The sequence below is a fragment of the Trichomycterus rosablanca genome, chromosome 10 (assembly GCF_030014385.1).
Source record: "Trichomycterus rosablanca isolate fTriRos1 chromosome 10, fTriRos1.hap1, whole genome shotgun sequence".
In the NCBI taxonomy this organism is placed as follows: Eukaryota; Metazoa; Chordata; class Actinopteri; order Siluriformes; family Trichomycteridae; genus Trichomycterus; species Trichomycterus rosablanca.
Genome location: NC_085997.1, coordinates 26,434,060 through 26,462,010, shown reverse-complemented (window position 1 = coordinate 26,462,010; position 27,951 = coordinate 26,434,060). Strand labels below are relative to the sequence as shown.

At 37.7% G+C, this 27,951-nt stretch overlaps 1 protein-coding gene across 1 annotated transcript; it reads right to left on the bottom strand.

Annotated features, from left to right (window-relative positions):
• Nucleotides 1-562: 562 nt before the first annotated feature.
• LOC134322080 (FERM domain-containing protein 6) lies at nt 563-24,545 on the bottom strand. The gene is given in 14 exon segments (XM_063003949.1): nt 563-670; nt 7,658-7,680; nt 7,809-7,964; nt 9,057-9,122; nt 9,485-9,667; nt 11,510-11,666; nt 11,804-11,872; nt 11,961-12,026; nt 12,124-12,279; nt 13,091-13,283; nt 15,156-15,218; nt 15,302-15,389; nt 17,247-17,337; nt 24,468-24,545. Coding segments are annotated over 14 exon segments (1,497 nt in total).
• Between the last annotated feature and the right edge of the window lie 3,406 nt (nt 24,546-27,951).

Sequence of the window (27,951 nt, the reverse complement as noted above, 5' to 3'; positions counted from 1 at the left end):
AAAAAAAAAATCACCATGTCCCTTCAGGGTTCGGTACAAGTACATTTTAAAAACAGGTGAATAAATAAATGTAACAGGTCATATGTGGCATGTTACTCACTACCGTTAGGCGACACCTGTGAATCAAACCTAGAACCTTCTGTCTGTGATGCAACTGTGGTACACACCAAGCCACCATGCTACCCCAACTATACTGTATATGGTATCGGTATCTTATACATTAGTCATATGTTTTTAATAACAGCCTAATGTTATTTTTATATAGTTTTATATTCAATCATTACCTGTATTAAGTTTCAAGAGAGTTCACAGCTTTTGACGAATGTAAAATAATGTAAATTAAACAAAAATATAATAAAATAATTATCTAAATTTTAACATGCTAATTGAAAAAATCTTTGGAATGTCCGAGACAAATGAACACACACAAAAACACAAAAAAGCCAATTCACATTTTCAGCATTTAGCAGACGCCTTTATCCAAAGCGACTTACACTACAGGGGGGTATTCCAGAAAGCGGGTTTAACAAACTTCAAACTTAACCCTGAACTCCAAGTTGACTTATCTCACCGTGTCATAGCCGGAGTTTTCTGTTCCAGAAAAGCGGTTCAGGGTTAGATTACTCAACTCTGAGTAGATTGAACCCAGCAGAAGCACGTTCACGGTTAACTATAAACAGGCATTCTCAATGGAGTGGCGATAAATGGATTCATCATGGATGTGAATGAAAGAAAAAGTAGTCCGTCATATTTTACACCAATAGAAGTGTTTATTTTAATGTTTGCATATGCAGATCATGAAAATGTTTTAAATGTAAAAGTAATACAGCATCGTCTGTAAAAAAAGATGTCGCAAATGGCAAAAAAAAGTTAGTTAAATGTGAGTTAATGCGTGAGTTTAAATTCAATAAAAAAAACTTGTTGAAACATAATTCAACATTTAGCAGAAGGATAGGGCAAAATGTTTAATATGTCAGTTTGTCACGATTTTACACGTTTTTTCCCTTTCATTTACTCAATCTAGGTGTAATCCAAGTGGAATCAGATGCACATAGCAGCAGATAAAAATAAAATACAAAAACTGTCTATGTTCAAGGCATGTTTATTACATGTAAATCATTAGTTTGTAGTGCATAAACTGTGGAATATTAAGAACTGCATTGGTACAGTCTGAACACTTTTTATTGCCATCTCTCCAGTGATTGGTGGTGTGGTTTTGAGCCTCCTGCAATTGTTAGTGATCTAAATGTCCCTAGATCCTGATGAGTATAAATAATGTTCTTTAATCCAAAAAAAAAAAAAACACTGTTGAAGGATGATAGAGAAACCATCTCCTCTGCCTCAAGGTGGGATGATACTGGGAGGCCTATAGAGGTACAGGATATGTTGAACATAGAGCATGGCATTTCATTTGATCTACCATGGTAATGTGTATGACTGTCCTCTAACAGAATGTAATGGGCAGTCCCGAATCAGATAAGGGACCATCCACATCCAAAGCTCAGATTAGAACAGTAAAAATGTCTTACCAAATATCTGAAATATTGAGAACACAAAAAGCTATGTTTGATCATAACATGCTATTTTTGCCTCTTTCTTTCAAGTTGGGTGTAAATGATCTATACAAGGTCCATCTGGAGAAACAAATTGCAAAGTGTGATCCTCAGGTGGAGCATATAAAACAGACAAGGCTAGAAATTCAGTTGCTTGAATTTAAGATGGGTGTCAGTGCGAAGGGTGTATAAATATAAATGTTCTTACTAAAGAATAAGGACAAGGAAATTAACTCATTGCACTGTTTTATTTTCAGTGATCATGCACAGAGCCTGACCATTTGGCTTCAATATTTGTAATGTGAGGAGCATCACATAAGATCTTGATGGAGAACAGTAAGTTGCAGAATGTGTATTAAATGTTACACTGTTTTATTTAAAACATTTGTTTATTTTTTAAGATAATGGTCACTACCTGTACATGGAGGGATATTCTGTCTGCTGTTCACCTAATCCTTTTCATTTTCTGCTGGTGCTTTAATGGGAATGTGGGCTCCATCCATGCAGCCACTAACCCTTGGGAATCCTTAAGATGTTGCAGAGCAATTTTTTTATTACTTTTCAGTTTTCATCTTTATTATTAAAGACAAACCTGCTATTCTGTGGCATTCATCTTTGATGTTTATTACAGACAAACAAGAGTTTCAATGCTAGGCATACTTTTTGGATGGACCAACATACAAAAAATGGAGAGCAATGCATAAAGTCTGCAAAGAAGTGAGGGCTGATCCACAAAGTGTAATATTGCAAATGTGTAAAAAATAATACTTGAATAGACCCATAACAGGGCAGTTGCAACATTCATCGATATGTAGTAAAATCATTCTTTGACATAATTTTGCAAAGACTTTCTTGTGTACAGATAGGGTTTTCATTCATTAATGTGACTGTATATACTGTATATACACATATATAGGCCCTGTTTTAAGTAACAATCATGTTTGGGGTTAATTACTACAATTAATTTGAACCACGAATTATTTTATCTTACTAAACTGTGTGTGTGTTAAAGGTATTCTATATTAATCCATAACATCCCATTCATAATGTTATAATTAATGCTATAACAAGCCTTTTTTATTAATATTGTGATTAATAATGTTGCAACTGCCCCCTCTCTCCCCGAATTGACTGACTGATAAAAACGGAAAGGTTCGCAGAGAAATTAATCGGGAAATGACTAATCTGAGTTTAATGACTCGTTTCCGATTAAGATCTCTTCGAATAATTAGCGCGTCGGGATCCACTGGATCCTGGAGTAAAGAACACGCCAGGTTTACATGACAAAAGTGTGTGTAACCCCGGGTTAAGTTTAAGTTAACCTGCCAGCGAGCAGGTTAGCTTCAGAGCGTAAGTTGCTATAGTAACTGACACAGGCTCTCTTTAATCTCGGTTTCTGGAACGGAAAACCCCGAGTTTTCCTTAATTCTGAGTTAACTTACCCGGTTTAATCACTTAACCCGCTTTCTGGAATACCCCCCAGTTACAGTATACAGTCTTTACAGTCAACAACTGGGTTATTTAAAATAAAATGAACAAACATAAAGCTTTCAAATTAGGAAAAATAACAATATAAACATTTTTAAATGGAAGATGGTGGAGCCCCACATAAATGAAACAATTCCGGAGATGATTATTATAATGCTCATTGTTATTGTTATTATTGGTGGTAAAAGTAGAAGTGTTGGTTGTAATATAAAATGTATTAGTATCTGAAGCAGTATATACAGTGTATCACAAAAGTGAGTACACCCCTCACATTTCTGCAGATATTTAAGTATATCTTTTCATGGGACAACACTGACAAAATGACACTTTGACACAATGAAAAGTAGTCTGTGTGCAGCTTATATAACAGTGTAAATTTATTCTTCCCTCAAAATAACTCAATATACAGCCACTAATGTCTAAACCACCGGCAACAAAAGTGAGTACATCCCTTAGTGAAAGTTCCTGAAGTGTCAATATTTTGTGTGACCACCATTATTTCCCAAAACTGCCTTAACTCTCCTGGGCATGGAGTTTACCAGAGCTTCACAGGTTGCCACTGGAATGCTTTTCCACTCCTCCATGACGACATCACGGAGCTGGCGGATATTCGAGACTTTGCGCTCCTCCACCTTCCGCTTGAGGATGCCCCAAAGATGTTCTATTGGGTTTAGGTCTGGAGACATGCTTGGCCAGTCCATCACCTTTACCCTCAGCCTCTTCAATAAAGCAGTGGTCGTCTTAGAGGTGTGTTTGGGGTCATTATCATGCTGGAGCACTGCCCTGCGACCCAGTTTCCCGAGGGGAGGGGATCATGCTCTGCTCAGTATTTCAGAGTACATATTGGAGTTCATATGTCCCTCAATGAAATGTAACTCCCCAACACCTGCTGCACTCATGCAGCCCCAGACCATGGCATTCCCTCCACCATGCTTGACTGTAGGCATGACACACTTATCTTTGTACTTCTCACCTGATTGCCGCCACACATGCTTGAGACCATCTGAACCAAACAAATTAATCTTGGTGTCATCAGACCATAGGACATGGTTCCAGTAATCCATGTCCTTTGTTGACATGTCTTCAGCAAACTGTTTGCGGGCTTTCTTGTGTAGAGACTTCAGAAGAGGCTTCCTTCTGGGGTGACAGCCATGCAGACCAATTTGATGTAGTGTGCGGCGTATGGTCTGAGCACTGACAGGCTGACCCCCCACCTTTTCAATCTCTGCAGCAATGCTGACAGCACTCCTGCGCCTATCTTTCAAAGACAGCAGTTGGATGTGATGCTGAGCACGTGCACTCAGCTTCTTTGGACGACCAACGCGAGGTTTGTTCTGAGTGGACCCTGCTCTTTTAAAACGCTGGATGATCTTGGCCACTGTGCTGCAGCTCAGTTTCAGGGTGTTGGCAATCTTCTTGTAGCCTTGGCCATCTTCATGTAGCGCAACAATTCGTCTTTTAAGATCCTCAGAGAGTTCTTTGCCATGAGGTGCCATGTTGGAACTTTCAGTGACCAGTATGAGAGAGTGTGAGAGCTGTACTACTAAATTGAACACACCTGCTCCCTATGCACACCTGAGACCTAGTAACACTAATGAGTCACATGACATTTTGGAGGGAAAATGACAAGCAGTGCTCAATTTGGACATTTAGGGGTGTAGTCTCTTAGGGGTGTACTCACTTTTGTTGCCGGTGGTTTAGACGTTAATGGCTGTATATTGAGTTATTTTGAGGGAAGAATAAATTTACACTGTTATATAAGCTGCACACAGACTACTTTTTATTGTGTCAAAGTGTCATTTTGTCAGTGTTGTCCCATGAAAAGATATACTTAAATATCTGCAGAAATGTGAGGGGTGTACTCACTTTTGTGATACACTGTATATATTTTTGCATGGTTGTAGTTCTTAGTATGGTAAAATACACTGCCTGGCCAAAAAAAAAGGTCACACACTCTAATATTTCGTTGGACCACCATTAGCTTTGATTACGGCACGCATTATCTGTGGCATCGTTTCCACAAGCTTCTGCAATGTCACAACATTGCACAATGTCACATGCAACCAGAGTTGCATTAATTTTTCCCCAAGATCTTGTATTGATGATGGGAAATTTGGACCACTGCGCAAAGTGTTCTCCAGCACATCCCAAAGATTCTTAATGGGGTTCAGGTCTGGAATCTGTGGTGGCCAATCCATGTGTGAAAATGATGTCTCATGCTCCCTGAAGCACTCTTTCACAATTTGAGCCCGATGAATCCTGGCATTGTCATCTTGGAATATGCCCGTGCCATCAGGGAAGAAAAAATCCATTGATGGAATAACCTGGTCGTTCAGTATATTCAGGTAGTCAGCTGACCTCATTCTTTGGGCACATAACGTTGCTGAACCTAGACCTGACCAACTGCAGCAACCCCAGATCATAGCACTGCCCTCACAGGCTTGTACGGTAGGCACTAGGCATGATGGGTGCATCACCTCAGCCGCCTCTCTTCTTACCCTGATGCGCCCATCACTCTGGAACAGGGTAAATCTGGACTCATCAGACCACACGACCTTCTTCCATTGCTCCAGAGTCCAATCTTTATGCTCCCTAGCAAATTGAAGCCGTTTTTGCCGGTTAGCCTGACTGACAAGTGGTTTTCTTAAGGCTACACAGCTGTTTAGTCCCAATCCCTTGAGTTCCCTTCGCATTGTGCATGTGGAAATGCTCTTACTTTCACTATTAAACATATCCCTGAGTTCTACTGGAGTTTTTCTATGATTTGATTTCACCAAATGTTTAAGTGATCGCCGATCACGATCATTCAAGATTTTTTTTCGACCACATTCCTTCCTCGAAGATGATGTTTCCCCACTGTCCTTCCACTTTTTAATAATGCGTTGGACAGTTCTTAACCCGATTTTAGTAGTTTCAGCAATCTCCTTAGATGTTTTCTCTGCTTGATGCATGCCAATAATTTGACCCTTCTGAAACAGATTAACATCTTTTCCACGACCACAGGATGTGTCTTTCCACATGGTTGTTTAACAAATGAGAAGCTACTCACTTCATCAGTTAGGGTTAAATAACTTGTTGCCAGCTGAAACATAATCACCCATGCAGTAATTATCCAATGGGAGGCTCCTACCTATTTGCTTAGTTAAATCCAGGTGGTGACCTTTTTTTTGGCCAGGCAGGGTAGTTTACCAGGTAATAGTTTGTCAGGTATTTTAATGCAGAGTGAAGATTAGTGTAAAGCATTTTTGTATTATGCAAAACAATAAGGTTATACACATTTGTTTACTAATTGTAACAGATATTAAAATGAAATGGCATAAATTGTGTCTTGGCTTTTTCAAACTCTATCTTCTTCGTCTTCTTCCTGGTTCTTTTTAGAAGATTTGACCAAGGGATGTTTTTCTATACAATCCCTACTGCCGTCCACAGACAGTCTGTTAGTTCTCATCTTTAAAACCTAAAGAGAGAAAAAAGCTAGAGATGGGACGATCGATCGGCTATGAATCGGTATCGGCCGATTTTTAATCAAAATATGCTATCGGCAATCGGCCGATATTTCCTAAAAGTAGCCGATCCGATCGTGTGATATATAAAAAATCACGTTAAGTTAACAGCTCAGTGGATTGATCCAGACTTTGAGCTACGAAGCACCATCACATCAAAATTCGTCAACAATCGTACAGAAACCATCGTGAAAGCTCTTCATGACCTAAAATAACATCATTAACGTTGTGCATCATACATATGATGCAATTTTGCTAATTAATATATTTACTTTAAAAAGATAATTCAACCCGGTCACATCTGAGTCGATTCTATCAGCACGTTATATAAACTCCTGGTTCACTTTAGTAAATCGTAAGCGATTCTTGCTAGTGATTTAGATGAGAACAGAAAACATTACAGAGCCAATCAGAGGCAAAAGTTTATTCATTACCAAATTCGTTAGTTCAGGATCATCTGCTGAACTTTTAGGATCATCAGAAAACTTTTAGACGGAACGAGTCTGACTCGGTTACAGATCTGTGGTAATAGCAGTTTAATTAAGCTTTTAAATTAAGCTTTTTAATGTAAAAGAGTCACACAAACTGTTCTGAAGTATCTGGTGTTTATTTAAAACCACGACATTTAATTAATAACAGTAAACACGGAGAGATAACCGAGAAGAAGAACTTACGCATCGCATGAAAACGAATCGACTCATGAATCACTTAGCGACACCAAACAGATAATCTCTTAAAGGCACAAACACACATGCGTGCTGTTGCGTTTGTCTCCGGTTTATCTTCACTGTGAGGCTCTTTTTAAGGTTTTTTTTCAGACTGAACTGGATAACATTAAACCTGCGTGTGTGTGTGTGTGGGCATGTTGCCCCCCCCCCCCCCGATCGGAATCGGAGAGAGAGATCGGAGATCTGAAAGGAGATCGGAGATCGAAATCGGTGCCAAAAACCCTGATCTGTACATCTCTAAAAAAAGCACTTTGTTTGGGAACTGGGAAATATTTGACACACCATATTTGGTTTAAGCAAAGTAAGCTCATATAATAACACTGTTATGCAGTGGGCGTGGCATGATAATACAGTATACAACATAATAAAAATAGTGAATACTTACATGTTTCATCTCTACTGTAACATCTAAGAAGAAAAGAAGAAGAAAAGTATGGTAATGTAGACATGTATAGATCTAGTTCTGTAAGATTCCTATTGCTACAACATGCTATTGTAAATACTTTTTTATTTACCAATCCAGGGAGATCTATCACCAACCCAGGGTGTTAAACCCATTGTTAAAGGGCCATCTACAGATACACCCTCTAGCAGCTCAGTTACATTTATGATCTCTTCTGGGTCATCAACAAACATCTCAGCTGGCTCATCAACACAGAGCTCAATTTCATCTGAGTCAGCTGAGGTAAAACCTGTGAGCATAATGAGAGGAAAAAGTTTTATCATACAACTAAATGTATGTATATATTTGTATATAGTAGTATAAAAGTATTAGTAATATATTAATATAGTAATATATAATATATTAGTATAAAAGTATAACAGTATACATTCATACTTTAAATGATTAAACCTATAAAATGATAAAACTATTTGCTTTTCAGTCCCTAATAAGAGTAAAAAGTAAGAAAAATTATTTACCTAAGAAAGCTCTAGTCCCTTGTTAGTGGTGAGTATCTAACACAGATTCCAGGATCAGCCTTAGTACATTTGTCACCCTTTTCCACTGCATGGTACCCTATTATACTATACATTTTAAAATCTGTGATCTCACATTCAGTGCCTGTTTCCATTATTAAGTGGCCTATAATATTCCTAAGTACCAATGGTAAATCTAGTTACCCTTCTTGACTAGGGATCCAGCATTTTAAAGTTGGCTGTATGGGTGCAGAAAACACTACAGACCATTGATTGGTCAAATATAATCCTTACAGAATGATCATTGAAGTAAGACAATAAAAGCACCATATTAAAAATCTCTAACTGCAATAGATAAATACTGAAGTACAAAAAAAATAAAAAAAAAACATTAACAGGCCTGAAGAAAATTAAAAACCCCAGCAACCACAAAAGGGGCAAATCAAACATCGCCCTGTTGTTGCTACTGCTATTGTTTACAGTTGCCCATATTTGCTCTCAGAGTTTGGTGGAGAATGTCTTTGTAGCCTCATTTTCAGCACATTCCTTTTACTTTCATGATTACTCAAGCAATAGGAAATGAAAAATGGCTCATCAGGTATGGCATAAATAGTTATGGATTTGGATGCATACCATTATATATTGTAGGGTACCCTGCAATGGAAAGCAGACCCTCAATTCACAGCACTATCCTCTACTTCAACTGTGAACTGGCCAGGTTAAGTAAATATTTTATTTTGAATTTTCTCTGTCACACAGCCAGTCTCTGCCTGGGATAGGCTATATTGCTTTAGAAGATCAGCAAGATATGGTGGACCTCAAAACAAGCTACTATAGACAATACACTGTCTAACTTTTAAATATACCCTGTCTGTCTGTCTGTCCATCCTGCGCTGCACCAGGTGTTTCTGAATACACTTGACATTCTCGCCCTAGATCAGGAATAAGTAGTCAGATGAATGCATGTACAAACAAGCAAAAATAAAAATCCAGTTTAGTTTTACTTTCATTTAGATGTCACGTGATAAAAAACTCTATCACTGGGGATTCCACTTATGCAGAGCCAGGAAAAAGATAAACATATGTACTGAAGTCAAGACAAAATATATTACTGTTGTCATTTTATTCTACAAATGTTTCGTTCCAATTTTCTCTCCACTTTAAAAACTGATGTTAACTGCTCTAACACACAAGTTTAAAATACTCTAGAATTACATAAAAGAAAACCCCTTTCCACCCACAAAAATCAACTCTACGTGTGGTTTTTTGCGTGTGGTTTGTGACATTTGCCAACCTGTTTTACTTTTTCCTTTTCTTGGAATTCTAAAGTCACTCTCCCACATGTTTAGGGCTGACATAGAGTGATGCTGCCGTGCCCTGTCCAGAAAGATCTTTATGGGTGGAAGCTCATCTTCACTGTCCTCTGTATCTGGATCATTAATGTCCCTTATGTACATCTCTCTCAGACGCTTTCCTTCTAAACAAGGCAAATAAATAGTTCATTTAATACTGGTTATGACTATAAAACATATAATAAGTATTATCTGGATCAGTAACAACATTTAAAAAGTTTTCTTTTATCAGTAAAGGCATTGAACAATGTTTACAGTTTCAAGCACCTTATATGTACTTAATCATAGTGTATGTGTATCTTGTATGATAGCACAGACGGGTCTGCTTTCAATTTCGCTGTACTGCACGCAGTGGAGTGACCATAAAGTATTCTATTCTATTCTATTAAAAATTTAGTGAGGGCACTGACAGGTATTTTGACCTCTTTTCCATTTCTATTATTGTATAACATTTGGAGAATTATAAATCACATATAAAAACCTGACATTTTTATGCCTAGATTTTTATCTTTAGCTTTTTTAAGTATTCATCTTCCAAATGTTTATTTAAGGAATAGAGTGGTATTAAAGTTATTAAATCTAAAAATGAGGGGAAGTAGAACTGGTGAATTGGGGACAAGATGATAAATGATAAAACATTTAATTCTATATTAAATATTGAAGCCATATTTTCAGAATATTTCTGAATATTGTTTTGCAACCCACTGCAATTTAAACTCATAATATAGGGTGTCCCAAAATTCACGCAAGAAGTAATTTTGATAGAGAACACAGGTTTTTAATTAAAAACTAATTAAAAAGCCTCCACGGCTTTGCTGGCACATACGCACTCTTTTGTCGAAATTTACATTTACATTTTCAGCATTTAGCAGACGCCTTTATCCAAAGCGACTTACATTACAGTTACAGTATACAGTCTAAGCAATTGAGGGTTAAGGGCCTTGCTCAAGGGCCCAACAGCAGCAACCTGGCAGTAGTGGGGCTTGAACCAGCAACTCTCTCCAGTACCTTAACCACTAGGCTACAGCTGGCCCATGAAATTTTCCATGACCGTTTTGCATAAATACAGCGCTCAATTTCCTCCTTCAAAGCGTGGGTGGTTGTGGGCTTGATGGCATAAACCTTAGACTTAAAAAAAAACCAAAGAAAAAAGTCCAACGGCGTTAAATCGCATGATCTTTACCGCACAAATGGCGCCAAATTCAAATCTTGCATGAATTTTGGGACACCCTATAAAAAAGTAGATCTTTCCAAGATAAAACAATATATACTATATATACAGTTTTGTCCATTGATATATATTATTCTTTTAAAAAAACTAAAGTAAATTAGTATTAATTTACTTTTTACTGTATTAATGTATTAATTTTACTTACTTAATTATTAATTATTTGTTTTGTGCAAAGAACCAAAAAGTTAATTTAAAGGATCAAGGTTCCAACAATATGTCAATCAATCAAGTCTCTACATCGATTAGATGCAAATTTACACTGAAAATAGTGAACAATGAGTTAAAAGCACTGATTAAACAGCTTAATAGAAAGCATTTACATGAGCAAAAAATTTACAAGAAAAAAGGGGAAGACGAACTAAAGAGGAAATAATTCATGAAGTTACCATACCATGCAGATATAAATGCAAATTTCTGTTTAGTGTAAAATGTATTTACAAGATTTACAACATTTGGAGGAATGGTGTGGATGGGAGAGGAATATGTGTTATCAGCTTCAATCATTTAAAATGGGTATGAAAAATCAAATCCAAATTTTGCACGGTTGTAGGGTGAAATTAGACTGAAGGTATGGAGTAAATTTACACCCCCCCATTCTTTAACATTTATTTGTAAAGTTCCTCCTAACTGATTTCTTGTCCAAAAACATACAAAAGGACAGCAGAGGTTTTTAGAGTACATTATGTTACACATCTTGTCCTCGTGAGTGGTTTTAGAGGGCTGTGTTGGCACTCACCTGCTGTCTGTGGTTTGGCTGAATGTTTCGAGTTGAGATGGACTCGATGGTTGGTGCTTATGTGTTTTAGCAGGTGTTGAGAGTGTAGCGCTGAGCATGTATACAACACCAAGGTTGAGTCACTTACAGCGTTCACCCTTATCTCGAACCTTCTGCCCTGATAACATCAACATGTGTTTGATTCTATTACCAGTTGTGGTTACACAACATTTGATTGATTCATTTGATTTCCCTATTTTCCTACAATAATCTTTAATTAAATAAACATCTTAATTAAAGGAAAAAATGCTGTACCTGGAAGGTAAGGCGATCTATGCTTGACCAGGCAAATTCATACAAAAGCTGCTGTTCTCCATTGACTATCTGAATCAATAAAATCATCATGGTTTTGAACTATTTTACTTTAAGTTTTTTATGCTAAAGAAGTCGAGTGCTGTTCATGTATTTATACCTCACATACATGCAGTCCTGTCAGCGCAAGTCCCAATGACACATTTCCTCTCTGTTCTCTTTTTCCCTGAAGAGAAACAAGAGAAAGATTTAAACTATTTACTACTAAATTACAGGTTAATTGTATGTGATTAATGTTCTGTCAGTCAGCTTTAGCATCTGACCTTGCTCATGGTGTAGAATGAGAAAGGCACATCACTGAGGTTGCAGGCTTCTTCAATAAAAAGCAGTGAAGCATCAGATGCAGACATTCCCTTTAGCTCTCTGTGAAGACCAGGGGTGTGTTGCAACACATAGTCACATCCACGTCTTTCCAAAATCTGAAAATATATATTTGTAGCCAGTTTATTAAGTACACCCACTGTTTATCTACACACTTAGCAACTGTATCTGGAAAAAAGATGTGAATTGTAGATATGAAGATAATGAATTGTTTGGGTGGTGGGTTCCTCAACAATGACATTAAAGAAGCTGGCAGTGTAGTGTGTGGGGGGCATGTGTATTACCAGAAACGGAGGTGTATGGTATTTAAAAACTTCATCAGCACTGCTGTGTCTTATCCACTCATACCAGCAAAACACACACTAACACACCACCACCATGTCATTGTCACTGCAGTGCTGAGAATGATCCACCACCCAAATAATACCTACTCTGTAGTGGTCGTGTAGGGGTACTGACCATTGAAGAACAGGGTGAAAGCAGGCTAAAAAAGTATGTAGAGAAACAAATGGACTACAGTCAGTAATTGTAGAACTTTAAAGTGCTTCTATATGGTAAGTGGAGCCAATAAAATGGACAGTTCGTGTAGAAACAAGGAGGTGGTTATAATGTTATGCGTGATCGGTGTATAGCACTCAAACACATGTATCAATATACAGTCAGTTCCAAAATTATTGGAACCATTTGTAAAAATGGCTTAAATGTAATGACAAAATCTTTGCATAGATAATAAACTTGGTGTTATACTAAAATATGAGCGAATTCATTCAAGGGAAATAATATCTGATCAATAATAATGTGTGACAAAAGCACATCACAATAATCCAGGAGCTGACAGTTTTAGGTTTAGCTGATCAAATTTCCATTTTATGTAGGTAACTGACAGTTTTTGCATATGTACGTAATCACATATCAACCCACCCAAGAAGGAAAATATTCATGTGGATTGAAGTATGGTTCCTGGCTTCCTCTCCAGTCACCCAGCTCTGCCTGTAGAGCATATGCAGCCAGCTGAAAGTATTGGCCCTCCTGCCCATAACACTGCGATTTTAAAACTCTGCCCCTCAGATCAGCACAGTACAGGCTGCGGGCCTTTTCTTCTCTAAAGATCAAAAAAGAAAATGAAAAAACGACTTTTAGAACGGAGAAAGCTGCTCTTTGTTAACACCTACACAATGGTTAGTTCCTACACAGTAATACAGATCTTGAACAGGGTTAACCACAAATTCACCCACATTCTTATTATTTTTAGCTAATACGTACAATTAAAAAAAAGAAAAGAATGTTTTATTTATTATATATGACAGTATAAAATTTACTGTGTTGTTTAACATAATTTATTAAATCTAACCTTCATTTTGAGACAATATTTATATCATTATAAGAGAATGAATCAGTGTGAGTTAGCCTGCTCATTGTGCAGGTGCCACCAACCAGCCAGCAAAGGTCGTAATCGCACTGGTCTGAGAGAGAGTCCCCATCCGGCTTAATTCCACCCCTTATCTGAACAACAGGCCAATCGTTGTTCACGTGGTCGCTCAGCTGGCAAGGCAGAGCCGAGATTCGATACAATGTATTCGAGATCTCAGCTCTGGTGAACAGCGTGTGCTTTACCACTGCTCCACCTGAGCGGGTAAATGTTATTATGTTAATTATTTTTATATTTATTTATGTGTGTGTGTTTAGAAAACTATTTTGCTAGCTTAGGGCAGGTTAACTATAATAAAATATTGGTTGTAACAGTATTTTTATATTTGGCTACAAACTCTGGTATGAAAATTGCATTTATGATTGAGCTATCTAGTTGACGGCATGGTGGCTAAGTGGGTAGCACTGTTGCCTCACAGCAAGAAGGTCCTCGGTTCGATCCCCAGGTGGGGCGGTCCGGTCCTTTCTGTGTGGAGTTTGCATGTTCTCCCCGTGTCTGCGTGGGTTTACTCCGGGTGCTCCAGTTTCCTCCCACAGTCCAAAGACATGCAACTGAGGTGAATTGGAGACACTAAATTGTCCATGACTGTGTTCGATATAACCGTGTGAACTGATGAACCTTGTGTAATGAAATACCGTTCTTGTCATGAATGTAACCAGAGTGTAAAAAACATGACGTTAAAATCCTAATAAGCAAACAAACATACAGCTGTGTGTAGTTTGGGACGCAGCTTAAACACTGGATGTTTAAGGAAGAATGCTGGTTTGAACAGCGAGTCAAAGAGACCATCTATGTAAAGAGTTAACGACCATTCCTGAACCGAGGGGGGGCCTAAGAGTACATCTCTCACCATCTTACAATGCCAGGATTGCAGCTATACCCCAATTATATGTGAAAGGCACACATGGCCATTGTAATTAACAGTCATTGTGTTTTGCATATGGACCTGATCACTGGTTCCATTGTTATTGTTCCATTGCAAATCAGCTGCATATAAGTTTGGGGTATTCATCACCAGCTCAGACTGAAGAAGTCATCTGGATGAGTGACAAAGCGTACAGTATATTCACACCAAACTTTGTGTCCAGATGAACTAATTGAACTTTGTGAATTTGTGTACCTAGATTATTGAGCATGCATCCAGAGACTGGATGTTTTGGGTTATTTATAAGTAATTCAGACTTTTACTGTAAATACAAGAGCCTACCAAATGCCTACTTGGCTCCAGTTAAATAATTTGTTAGGAATGTAATTATGCAAGTTTTAGTGGATTAGCAGGTACAGGGCCAGGCTGCTGTTACAGAACGGCACTTATTGTAAGTATTTGGCAGCACAGCGGGACGAATAACTGTGTAGCAACATATTTTTGCATTTTGGACCAATGTAATATTTTCTGAGGTATTTTATAAGCTATCAAAGGAGGTTATTAAAAGCAGTTACATAACAGCTGCATATGATTTTTTTTTAATATGACGACGCAATGCACTTTTTTGTGACAGATACTAGCAGTGACATACACAAGACTGAAAAAGTGAATTCACTTACGCAATCAGTCGACCATTTCTTATGTAGTACCGCACTCTCAAATAAAGAATGATCTTTTCCTGTTAAAGCAATTAGATGCATACATCACATCCAAACATCCAAACGTCTTGTTGTTTCACTAAAATTTCTTTGTGCTTTTTAACTATGGCATTACCAAAGATGTGTTGCGCTTCCATGCTTTAGGGAAGTATGTTCTTAGTTTCTTCTCCAAGTCCAGGAATAACTGGTCATGACCTACAGTAAATTCAATTGTTACCATACAACACAAAATATAGTTCAGGAAATGCATCACATATCTTCTTTAGAAAAATGTGATTCATAGTGCACTGTGATTAACCTTTTACTGTAACCACTAGAAAAGCTTATTTTGTTTGGTAAAGGCAGGTTCACTACATGGTAAAATGTTTGTGAACAACCAACTGCCAACACCCCCCCCCCCCCCCCCCCCCTTTAATTTCTTCCATTTTTACTCAGCCACTGATTGTGCAAGTTCTCCTACTTAGAAAGATGAGAGAGGTCTGTAATTTTCATCATAGGTACACTTCAACTATGAGAGACAAAATCCAGGAAATCACAACCTTTGTTGGCAATGACAGAGGTCAAACGTTTCCTGTAAGTCTTCACCAGGTTTGCACACACTGTAGCTGGTATTTTGGCCCATTCCTCCATGCAGATCTCCTCTAGAGCAGTGATGTTTTGGGGCTGTCGCTGGGCAACACGGACTTTCAACTCCCTCCACAAATTTTCTATGGGGTTGAGGTCTGGAGACTGGCTAGGCCACTCCAGGACCTTGAAATGCTTTTTACGGAGCCACTCCTTCGTTGCCCGAGCGGTGTGTTTGGGATCATTGTCATGCTGGAAGACCCAGCCACGTTCCATCTTCAATGCTCTCACTGATGGAAGGATGTTTTGGCTTAAAATCTCACGATACATGGCCCCGTTCATTCTTCCCTTAACACGGATCAGTCGTCTTGTCCCCTTTGCAGAAAAACAGCCCCAAAGCATGATGTTTCCACCCCCATGCTTCACAGTAGATATGGTGTTCTTGGGATGCAACTCAGCATTCTTCTTCCTCCAAACACGACGAGTTGAGTTTTTACCAAAAAGTTCCATTTTGGTTTCATCTGACCACATGATATTCTCCCAATCCTCTTCTGGATCATCCACATGCTCTCTGGCAAACTTCAGACGGGCCTGGACATGTACTGGCTTAAGCAGGGGGACACGCCTGGCACTGCAAGATTTGAGTCCCTCTCGGCGTAGTGTGTTACTGATGGTAGCCTTTGTTACTTTGGTCCCAGCTCTCTGCAGGTCATTCATCAGGTCCCTCCGTGTAGTTCTGGGATTTTTGCTCACCGTTCTCATGATCATTTTGACCCCACGGGATGAGATCTTGCGTGGGGCCCCAGATCGAGGGAGATTATCAATGGTCTTGTATGTCTTCCATTTTCTTACAATTGCTCCCACAGTTGATTTTATTCACACCAACCGGCTTGCCTATTGTAGATTCACTCTTTCCAGCCTGGTGCAGGTCTACAATTTTCTTCCTGGTGTCCTTGGACAGCTCTTTGGTCTTGGCCATGGTTGAGTTTGGAGTCTGTTTGTTTGAGGCTGTGGACAGGTGTCTTTTATACAGATAACGAGGTCAAACAGGTGCCATTAATACATTTTTAATAGCTGCAGTCCAAATAGCTCTTGAATATGGTCACAAAGAAGTCACCAAATATGAACAAGGAATGAGAAGATCATATTGAAAGAAAATGAATAGAAATTGAAGAAATGTCTACACCCACGGTTTTATGATTTTTTATGATTGATAAATGTATAAAGGAATTTAAATTCTATATTCTATATAAATGACATACAAATGTGCATGTAAACTTAAATATATCTGTACATTATTGAACAATTAAAATAAGATAAGATAAACCTTTACTAGTCACACAGTGGGGAAATAGTAATTGCGGGTGCACTTGTATTTTCCACCTCCTGTTGCATGCTGTTCAGAAAAAGATTACCTCATTTAATGACATCAGAAATGCCACGCTTGAACCATGCAAACCCACACCAATTGTTTCCTCTCACACTTACCATTTTTCAGACTTAGACCAAAGAGATGAAGATCTTTAATTCCAAGTAGTTGAGACAGTTGGCTTATCACTTCCTGTCCCCTGCACTTAAACTATATGAAGAAAGAAGTACAAAATTTCACACTCTGAGGTGACATTTTATCTTTTGCATCTTCAGTAGCTGGAAGGGGAAGGGGGTTATGAAGAACATTGTTTCAAAGCAACTTTACAGAATCCAAGTTTAAATCCCCTAGTAAGCAAGCATAGATCAACAAAAAAAAGTCCCTATATACATCAATCAGCCATAACATTAAAACCACCTCGTTTCTAGACCTTCATCCGTGGTCACAGGACGCTGCCCACGGGGCGCTGTTGTCTGGATATTTTTGGTTGGTGGACTATTGTCAGTCCAGCAGTGACAGTGAGATGTTTAAAAACTCCATCAGCATTGCTGTGTGTTATCCACTCATACCAGCACAACACACACTAACACACCACCTCCATGTCAGTGTCACTGCAGTGCTGAGAATGACCCACCACCCAAATAATACCTACTCTGTGGTGGTTCTGTGGGGGTCCTGACCATTGAAGGACAAGGTGGAACCAGGTTTAAAAAGTATGTACAGAAAAAGATGGACTACATTCAGTAATTGTAGAACTACCAAATGCTTCTATATGGTAAGTGGGGCTGATAAAATGGACAGTGAGTGTAGAAACAAGGAGGTGGTCATAATGTTATGTCTGATCGGTGTACAATAAGAAGCCTTGAGAAGAACCTAACTCAACGGGACTCCTCCTTGGGCAGCCTAGAGGATTTGGATAAAAAAAAGCAAACATCGACCAAATCAATTAAAAGAAAAACTCATAAATAAGCCACATAATTAATGCAGCATGTAAAAAAAATAGAAAAATGCAGAGAAAAATGTCTGCTGATTGTCACTTCAGTTAAAATATAGTTCAGTATTCAGAGGTCTTTGGTAAAAAGCTGTTCCCTTTTTAAAAAAAAGAAAGCTTAAACTGGAAAAAGTGAAAGCACACAGATCCAAAGAAACACAGTCCAAGAAACACAAGTTATTTAAAAGTGGTAGAAATAAAAAGGCCCAGACACCAAGTAATGCCAAGTTCACACTACACAACTTTCAATGTGTTCAGATCGCTGTACAGTTCACACTACACGACTGGATCTCTTGTAATCGGGAGACTTTTATGTCATTGTGGATTTGAGGGCAGTGATAGCTCAGTGGTTAAGGTACTGGACTAGTAAACAGAAGGTTGCCGGTTCAAGCCCCGTCACCACCAAGTTTCCACTGTTGGGTCCCTGAGCAAGGCCCTTAACCCTAAATTGTTCATCGTGTTCAGCTCACTGTGTAAGTCGCTTTGGATAAAAGCGTCTGCTAAATGCTGAAAATGAAAATGTAAAATTTCACACTACACGACTGATCAGTGATAGGGGGTCACACACTACATGATCTACCATCAGGAGGAATCACAGGCGAGTCTATCTGGTCTCCCAAACTACGTTTTGTTACGAAAATACATACGAGAAGTGACAAGAGTTTTAATGATACCAATAAGCGAGCACTTAAAGTTGTTTGTGCGCTGATGTGCAGCGTTAAAGCAAGTAGGAAAAATAAATGAATCTGAGTGGATTGGGCTATGCGACCAGCAGGGATCTGTTCTGTAGTGAGTTGGAGGTTAATAAATATTTTTTGCAATGCAGCGTGGGTATTATGGTTTTGGCGTGGACGATAAGATCACAAATACTGTAAAGCTTGTGTGTGTGCCAGGGTTATTATCGTTAACGAAAACGAACGAAATAACGAAAACTGAAAAAACATTTTGGTTAACTGAAATAAATAAAAACGGTAATTAAAAGAAAAAACGATAACTATCTGTAACTGTATTAGGCGTTTACAAAACTAACTAAAACGTACTGAAATTAAAGATAAAATACCCTTTTACCAATTTTCGTGTTTGTCAAGTTATTTATTTATTGAGCCTTGTGAACTGATATGAAATCGATTTTTTTCCACTCGAGCAGTTTTACGTCAGCTGCCGGCACTGTACGGTACCTCACAGACGGTATGGAGAACGGAACCGTTGTAAAGGGGGCGGGACATTTTTTCTGCGCAGCTTCCGCATCGTGGGCTGCTCAAAAGTTCCGAACAGCCCATAGAGCCCCATTCTACTGTACTTAACAAGCATTTTCAGTTGTATGTTGCTTTGTTTTATTTATTTTTTATTATTTGATGTCATTAATAAACTTAATACCGTTATTGTTTAGCATTTGCTCAGCACTAAATGTTACATGTTTATTTTAATTAATAGGTATAACTGAATTTAGCTCAATCAGTTAAGCTAAATTAATGACACACGAGTCTTTTCACCTAAAATGAGTTGATTAATCTGAGTCTTATTACAGAAATGGTAATAAAACATTAGAGCCATAATAAATCATGCTACTTTTACTTTCGTATTGAAGTACATTTGAAGGTAAATACTTTAGTACTTTTACTCAAGTGGAGGTAAAGAGTATTTTTACTTTTACTAGTACTTTTACTGGAGTAATATGTTACCTCGGATATCTCTACTTTAACTCAACTACATGGTTTGTGTATTTTGTTCACCACTTACATTAGACAAAATGAACTTGTGCATATTCATCATGAATTCATAATGAAATAAGAAATGAATTAATGCTATTTCCTGTACCTGCACTATAATGTTAAAGGTATGGTAGTGTGTTTATCAATCTGTTCATTCAGTGCAGGTAAACCTTATGAATCCAGCCACATGGCTTAGTGTTTAGCCAAAATAATAATAATTATTTATCCTCAGGAAAGTGAAGGGAGATTAGTTTATGCAAAAAACAAAACATAAAAAACTTTAATCTCTGTACTGTATATTGTCTCTACTACTTAAGGATATCGCATTATGTAATGTATGCTAATATAATGTACTGTGTGTTAACAAGAACGACCTATTAACAAGTCATTATAAACATCAATCTTCCACTTCATATACCAAACATTAAAGCAGATGCAGTAAATGTAAACGCAGTTGAAAATACCCAGAAATGTACAAATGTTTATTATTTACTGTTTAATATTTCATTCACCTGTCCCATATGAGAACATGACAGCGCCGGGTTTGTTTGGAACTATTGGAGGGTTACATGAACCACGTGACCGCGTGGCGGCGAGATCAAGGAGTGTCGCAACTCTATCTACGGCTCTGGTACCTCATGCTCCCTGACGGCACTGTGTCATTTTTTATATCTTCCCTACACACTTGCTCCCTTTGCCCCTATAGTACACTTAACATTCTTAAAGGGCCAGACAATATATTTGTAATTCACATTACATGACAGGTGAGACGTTAGAAAACAACATTCTTTTTCTTAGAATAGCTCTTTTTTAAGGAAAAATAGTTCTTGTGTGAATTACAAGGGTAGGAAAAACTACGGCATTAAAAATACCAGAGGCAGGAATTTGAACTTGAAGTCCAACTTCATACAGCTGTCAGCATATGCAATTTGTTGAGGGGGCCCAACATTTTTTATAGCGTGACAGCCCTAATTATTATGTTCATGTGTGTCATTAGTCTATTGACTATTTTCAGCAGCAGTATTACACACATTTTGCACTTGTTACATGTTACAGTTTTTGTAAACAGTCGGTTGTTCAACAGTAATTGAATACATTTTTAAATGGTATATTTTGTTGAGTTTTTATTACACAATACTTACTCTGACCTTTTTGAATCCTGCACCTGAAAAATAACCCACAGTATGAAAAAACTAAAACTAATACTAGAACTAATGAAAACTAAACTAAAACTAAGCATTAAAAAAATAATAAAAACTAGCAAACCCACTCTAAAAACTAATTAAAACTAACTGAATTATTGAAAAAAAAAGTCACAACGAAATAAAACTAAACTATAATGAAAAATCCAAAACTATTATAACCTTGGTGTGTGCTGACGTATTCTGATAGAAACCATATTATGCCTCTGTGATGTTGTTCACTGTGTAGTCATAGTAAGTAAGTAAAAAAAATTTATATAGCACTTTTCACAGATAAGAATCACAAAGTGCTTTCCAAAAAACATTACATAACAAAATATACACACATCTATATAATATCACACAACATAAAATACAATAAAGACACCTAATAAAACAAACAGCAGCAGAACCCAGTACCAGGTACATAATTCAAATGCCTGCTTGAAAATAAATGTATTTAGTTGTTTTTTAAAAGAATCCACAGAATCTGCGGATCTTAAAAAGTTGGGTAGTGCGTTCCATAATTTTGGAGCGTTGACCTCAAAGTCCAGCTTGTTAGACCTAAGAGAGTGCCCCGATATACACTGCCTGGCCAAAAAATGGTCACCGCTTGGATTTAACTAAGCAAATAGGTAGGAGCCTCCCATTGGATAATTACTGCATGGGTGATTATGTTTCAGCTGGCAACAAAGTTATTTAACCCTAACTAATGCAGTGAGTGGCTTCTCATTTGTTAAACAACCATGTCGAAAAACACATCCTGTGGTCGTGGAAAAGATGTTAATCTGTTTCAGAAGGGTCAAATTATGGCTACTAAAGTCCAATGCATTATTAAAAAGTGGAAGGACAGTGGGGAAACATCATCTTCGAGGAAGGAATGTGGTCGGAAAAAAAACTTGAATGATCGTGATCGGCGATCACTTAAACGTTTGGTGAAATCAAATGGTAGAAAAACTACAGTAGAACTCAGGGATATGTTTAATAGTGAAAGTAAGAGCATTTCCACACAAGGGATTGGGACTAAACAGCTGTGTAGCCTTAAGAAAACCACTTGTCAGTGAGGCTAACCGGCAAAAACGGCTTTAATTTGCTAGGGAGCATAAAGATTGGACTCTAGAGCAATGGAAGAAGGTCATGTGGTCTGATGAGTCCAGATTTACCCTGTTCCAGAGTGATGGGCGCATCAGGGTAAGAAGAGAGGCGGCTAATGCCTAGTGCCTACCGTACACGTGTAACCTTTTTTTTTTTGGCCAGGCAGTGTATATGGGTGGAGAGTAAAAGTCAAAACTAGTACCTATACTGCACAGGAAGCCAGTGTAGAGATCTTAATAGAGGGGTTATGTGACACTGTCTATTTGAGCTAATAAGTAATCTAGCAGCAGCATTCTGTACTGTCTGCAAACGATCACAAGCAGACATACTAAGAGCAGAAAACAGGGCATTGCAATAATCAATCTGAGATTAAATAAAAGCAGTCGACCCTTGAGTTACGAACGGTTTACCATACGAACATTTCGGGTCACGAACGATCTTTTTCAACTTAACGTACGAACAAATTTCGGATTATGAACTGAAATTTGCGAAAAACGTGACGTCACGAACAAGACTCCGAGTGTCTCTCTCTCTACATATGTACACAGTAAGAGAACATTCGCACAGCGGACGGTGTTTTTCCGGTGTTTTCTATATTAAAATGTCCCCAAATAAGATGCAGAGAGAGTGCAGAGCTGAGAAAATGAAAAAAATTTCATTTCAAACACTATTCGTTGTTGTATAATTACTCCCGCCAGTAGCTGTCACTGTGTATTAGACAGAGGGGACAGTGAGTGAGAGAGAAGAAGGAATTTGGCTCAGTAAAGTATTCTCTCTTTCATGCAATTACACCTACAAAATACAACACTACTGAAATAAATAAGGAAATAATAGAGAAATATGAGAGTTTTTGGTCAGCATTTGAAACTATAGATCTCAATTTACTAATATTTCTTAAATGAAAAAACAAGATCTAGTTACTAACAAAGACTGATTAAAAACAACACCCAGATTTCTTAATTCTGCATGGACAGCAGAGGAGAGAGACCCAAGACTATTTTTAATCAAGGGAGTCACCTTATCAGGGCAATAATCATGTCAATAATCATGGCAATAATCAATTATCATCAGTCATCAATCATCAGTCTTTTCTGCATTGAGCAGTCAAGGAGAGGAGCGAGGAAAACCACTGCAAAGGGACTTATGTTCCAAGCAGACGTGCTTATTTATTATTATTTACAGGTGCTCCAAATTACTTAAAACTATATACAAAAAAACGAGGGTTCCGCGAGGGTAGTTCTTATTTACAGTTTTGGTATACACAGGGGCATCGTAGTGGGGTGAAAAGTGGGACTGAGTGACCAGGGCCCCAAGTCAGGGGAGGGCCCTTGAGGAGTGTAGAAGGAGTCTGGACTGGGGTGAGGGGGGCCCATGGGCACTGCTTGTGCATAGGGCACAGAATTTGGTGCTACGCCCCTGGGTAGACATCAGTATCTATCGAAGGGAATGCTGTGGAAGTTGTCAGGAGCTACAGATACCTAGGGCTGCAACTAGATGACAAACTGGACTGGTCAGTGAATACTGACACTTTATACAGAAAGGGACAGAGCCGATCACACTAGTATTGATGGCCACCATCATACAACACCGTCATTGGAGCGTTACCCCAATCATGTGTGAAAGACACACATGGCCATTGTAATTAATGGTCATTGTGAATTTCATATAGACCTGATCACCAGTTCCATTGTTATGCAATGGGCGGTGATCGGTCGTTATGCAAATCAACTGCATATAAGGTTGGGGTATTCAACACCAGCTCAGACTGAAGAAGTCATTCGGATTGAGTGACGAAACGTATCTCTACAACAAACTTGTGTCCAGATGAACTGATTCAACTTTGTGGATTTGTGTACCTGGATTATTGAGCATGCATCAACAAATTTCCATTACTTCATTTTTCCAATTAGATGCAGTAAAAAATAATTAAATTAAATAAAACGTAATAATTTGAGTATAATTTATGTGAGAAATAGGGGTGAGATGTAAATAGATAAATATGTAGCCTTTACACAAGTTACAACTTTTTACAGGGAAATGGTAGCTTAGTGGTAAAGGTACTGGAACAGTAGTTAGAAGGTTGCTGGTTTAAGCCCCACCACCATGAAGATGAGCTCCAGAGCTTGGCCCTTAACCCTCAATTGCTGGAATAGTTTTCAAGCATAATTGTAAGTTGCTTTGGATAAAAGCGTTTGCTAAATGCTGCAAATGTCAGTACACCCGAATTTAGCAAAGGTCAGATTACATCAACCACATGGAACCAAATCTGACACAGACCTTAACATTTAGTCATAAGTCATTAAGCCAGGCATAAACCCACATCAACCCCCAATTGATAAGAAATACAATATATGTACTTACCCCCACAGTAATGTTGAGATTTATCTTATTAGGTAAAACTACACACAAGACTAGGGTCTGATTAGATTTCTTGGCCATTATCCTTTCCGTCTAAGACACAAGGTACCTACAACCAATAACCTCCTGAATTCCTCGGAGTTGTTGTCTCCTCCTCAGCTCTGTTTTAATATATGTTCTCTCACTCCCTGTGTCTCTTGGTCCTCCTCTTCTACATTGTCCTCCTTACATAAATATTTTGATGTGGGGATATCTGGTCTTTCTAGAGTCAGTGATTACTGGAGGTGACCAGATTGTTCATACTTTGCTGCTTGCATGTGTTCTGAGGGGATGTTAATATTGTCAATCAGCTGTAATAAATAAAGTTTGCTGTTCAACTATTATTACTCCAAAAGTTGGGACAAATAAAATAGTTTTTTACATACAACAATAGTTTTGACTTTTTTTTAATTGCTAACAGTATAAACCTATGATATTTCATGTGTTAATTAACGCGATTAACGCGTAAAAATTTTAATCGCGATAAAAAAAATTCATCATGATTACAATTTTTAATCTAACTTTTTATTTGGCTGTTTGTGCCACGTAAATATGTGTCTCTGTGGTAATAAACTGTATTTCAGATGAATTTGGATGTAAAGCGCATGAACTGTACACAGAACTGGAAGACACTGGACAGTTTATAGCAGTATGTCCAAAGTCCGGGGTGTTCTGTCGACACCGGATCTGGTTTTATACGGCCCGTATCTTCTGTTTTAAATTGCATTACTTGTGACCCGCCAGCGCAGTCAAACAGAAAAAAGTCATAAATTATCGTCGCTGTCCGATGAAAAACTACTTTTAGCGGTTTTCACTATTTGGAACGATGGAAAGATGAATGAAATCACGCAATCTTAGTTCCAAGGTAGCTCCGCCTCCTTCCCTCAGGTACCGTTTGAGAAAGAAGTGAAACTGTGTGATGCTTCATCTCTACAGTTTATTCAGGTTATTCTATCACATGGCTGTAAACATGATTTATATTTGTGATGTTTGTAGTTTTTTAAAAACACTTTTGTATCTGATATTTATATGGACTAAGCGTTTACATGGACTGTATTAATTAACACTTTTTATAGCTACAGTCAATAACTTATATTTAATGTCTGGTAACTTGATTGTTTTAGGTACTTATAGGTGTTTAAATGGTAATTTAGAGCAGTATTTCCCAGTCATGTTTCTGCACAACACAGTATTAAAAGTTTTTCTTAATAGATCTATGAAATAATCATATCTGTGTTTTGTTGTTGATGCATTATATTAGATTAAAATATTTTTAAAGCATGATGATGGGGGGGGGGGGGGGGGGGGGGGGGGGGGGTTCTGGGGTCCTTCACGACATTAACTCAACCACTCACCTCACTAACTCCCCCCAAACCCCCCACCTCCCCCCTGGCTGCACTCGCCAGGTCATTTTTATTATATTACAATTCAGAATGTTATTAGCAACAAGTTCAAAAGTCCGGGTCTGTCATGGTATAATGTGTTAGTGCTAATTTACACTTGTGATGGCAGTATTAATGTAGGAAGGTACATTAAGATTATAAAGCAACATACAGTATGCTGCATTTATTTTTCAACGAGACAATGCAAAACCACATGCTGCACACATTACAAAGGCATAGTTGTGGAGAAAGAGGGTATGGGTACTGGACTGACCTGCCTGCAGTCCTGACTGTTGCACATCCTAAGACGTGTTTGCAGGAAGAATGGGACAAAATAACACATAACACATCATGTCTTGGTATACTGAGTGCCAACACGTCTTTTAAGTGCTGTGAGAAGGAATGGCAACATTACAAAGTGGAACATTATTTACTGTACAGACTTTTTTTGGAATGTGTTGCAGGCCTAAAATACAGGAATAGATATATATATTAACAAATGAAATGAAATAACCAGACAAAACATGAAAAATTATTGGGTTCATCCTGTCTGCAATGAAATAAAAGTGAAACTACACATAAGAAAGACTGCAAGTAGTTATTTGCATACTGTCACAACCTTTTCTGAATCGGGGTTGTAGATGAACGTTATAACTAACTAACTAAACATTTATCTTGGATAATGTATGTGATCGTTTTCATTGTTGACTGATTTAAAATACAAAGATAAAATACATTAATGTGACCTCTACTAAACACTATGTGCCAATGTTGGTCTAAAATAGCTTGTTTGCATACTCAAAACTGAGCTTTTCTTTTTCTGAACGAGTAAATTGGCTCATAAAATTTCCAAAAAAAAATTAATTTTAGATGCCTTTACACCAAAACAAAAGTTTCGCTAACAATGTTCTATTAATGTTGAACAGGGGAAAACATGACAGTTGTTTACTCTTTGTGAAAAACCCCTCTCATATTCCACAGCAGAACTGTTTACCTATATGCAGTACACCTAATCAGAACATTGAGGTCTCTCAATAGCAAAATGAATTATTTGTATTCAGTATTTATTTACATTTGCGTCATTTATCTGACTTTTTTTTAATCTAAAGTGACTTGAAACTGTAACCGATTAAGAAAGAAATTGAGAACTTTGTGGTGGTTTGAATCAGCAGCCTTTTGTTTGACTGGTCTAATACCTTATAATGTGCAACACCTTACACATTCCCAGATTTAACAAAACACTGGAGTGCAAAGTAAAAGAAAATCATACGGCTTCAATGCAAATGTGATTTGTTAATCTGATGTATTTATTTAAAACAAAATCTGTGACTGTTGTACAGACAAACAATGATGTACAGACATTATTGAAGAGGTGAGTAAGTGGAGCTGGTGTCTTCGTTTAGAGCATGAACTCAATTCTGAATTCAAGTTTAAAATCTGTTCATCTCACTGGCCATGTCCATTTAACAATCACTGCTACGCAACACTTACATTCTTAATGTGTAACAATTACATTATTTTATAAGTTACTAACCGATATGAACACAGAATATACAGTAATATACATATTGTACTTTGAATGCATGGTTGACATCAGTCCTCACATTCATTGCATCAATATTTGTGCATATTCAAGAAATGTTTTCTCATGATTAATATTCAGCAAAGTATGTTTGCTGTCCTGCATTACTGTGAAAATAAATCTGAATTCATATTTTCTCTAAAAAAAATGGTCAGTCACGGTAAAAGTAGAATAAGCTTCAGAGTAATGTACAGCAGTGTTTTAATACAAGCAGCCTACAGTAAACACCACTTAGACTAAGCACACAGATATTTACAACAATACATTCCTAAATAAAAAGGGGGAAAACATTAGCTCTAAAATCAACAATCAGTTTTTGAATTTCACAAAAGAAAAAAAAAAAATTGAAATGTTATTCAAGGAACTCAGGAAACCACAAGATACCAACAGTTTCATGCACACTGATCGATTTGCACTGTTCCAGTTCTGTTACAGCAACCTGTTTGCACTGACGCTTATAAACTTGTTTTTCACAAGCTGTAAC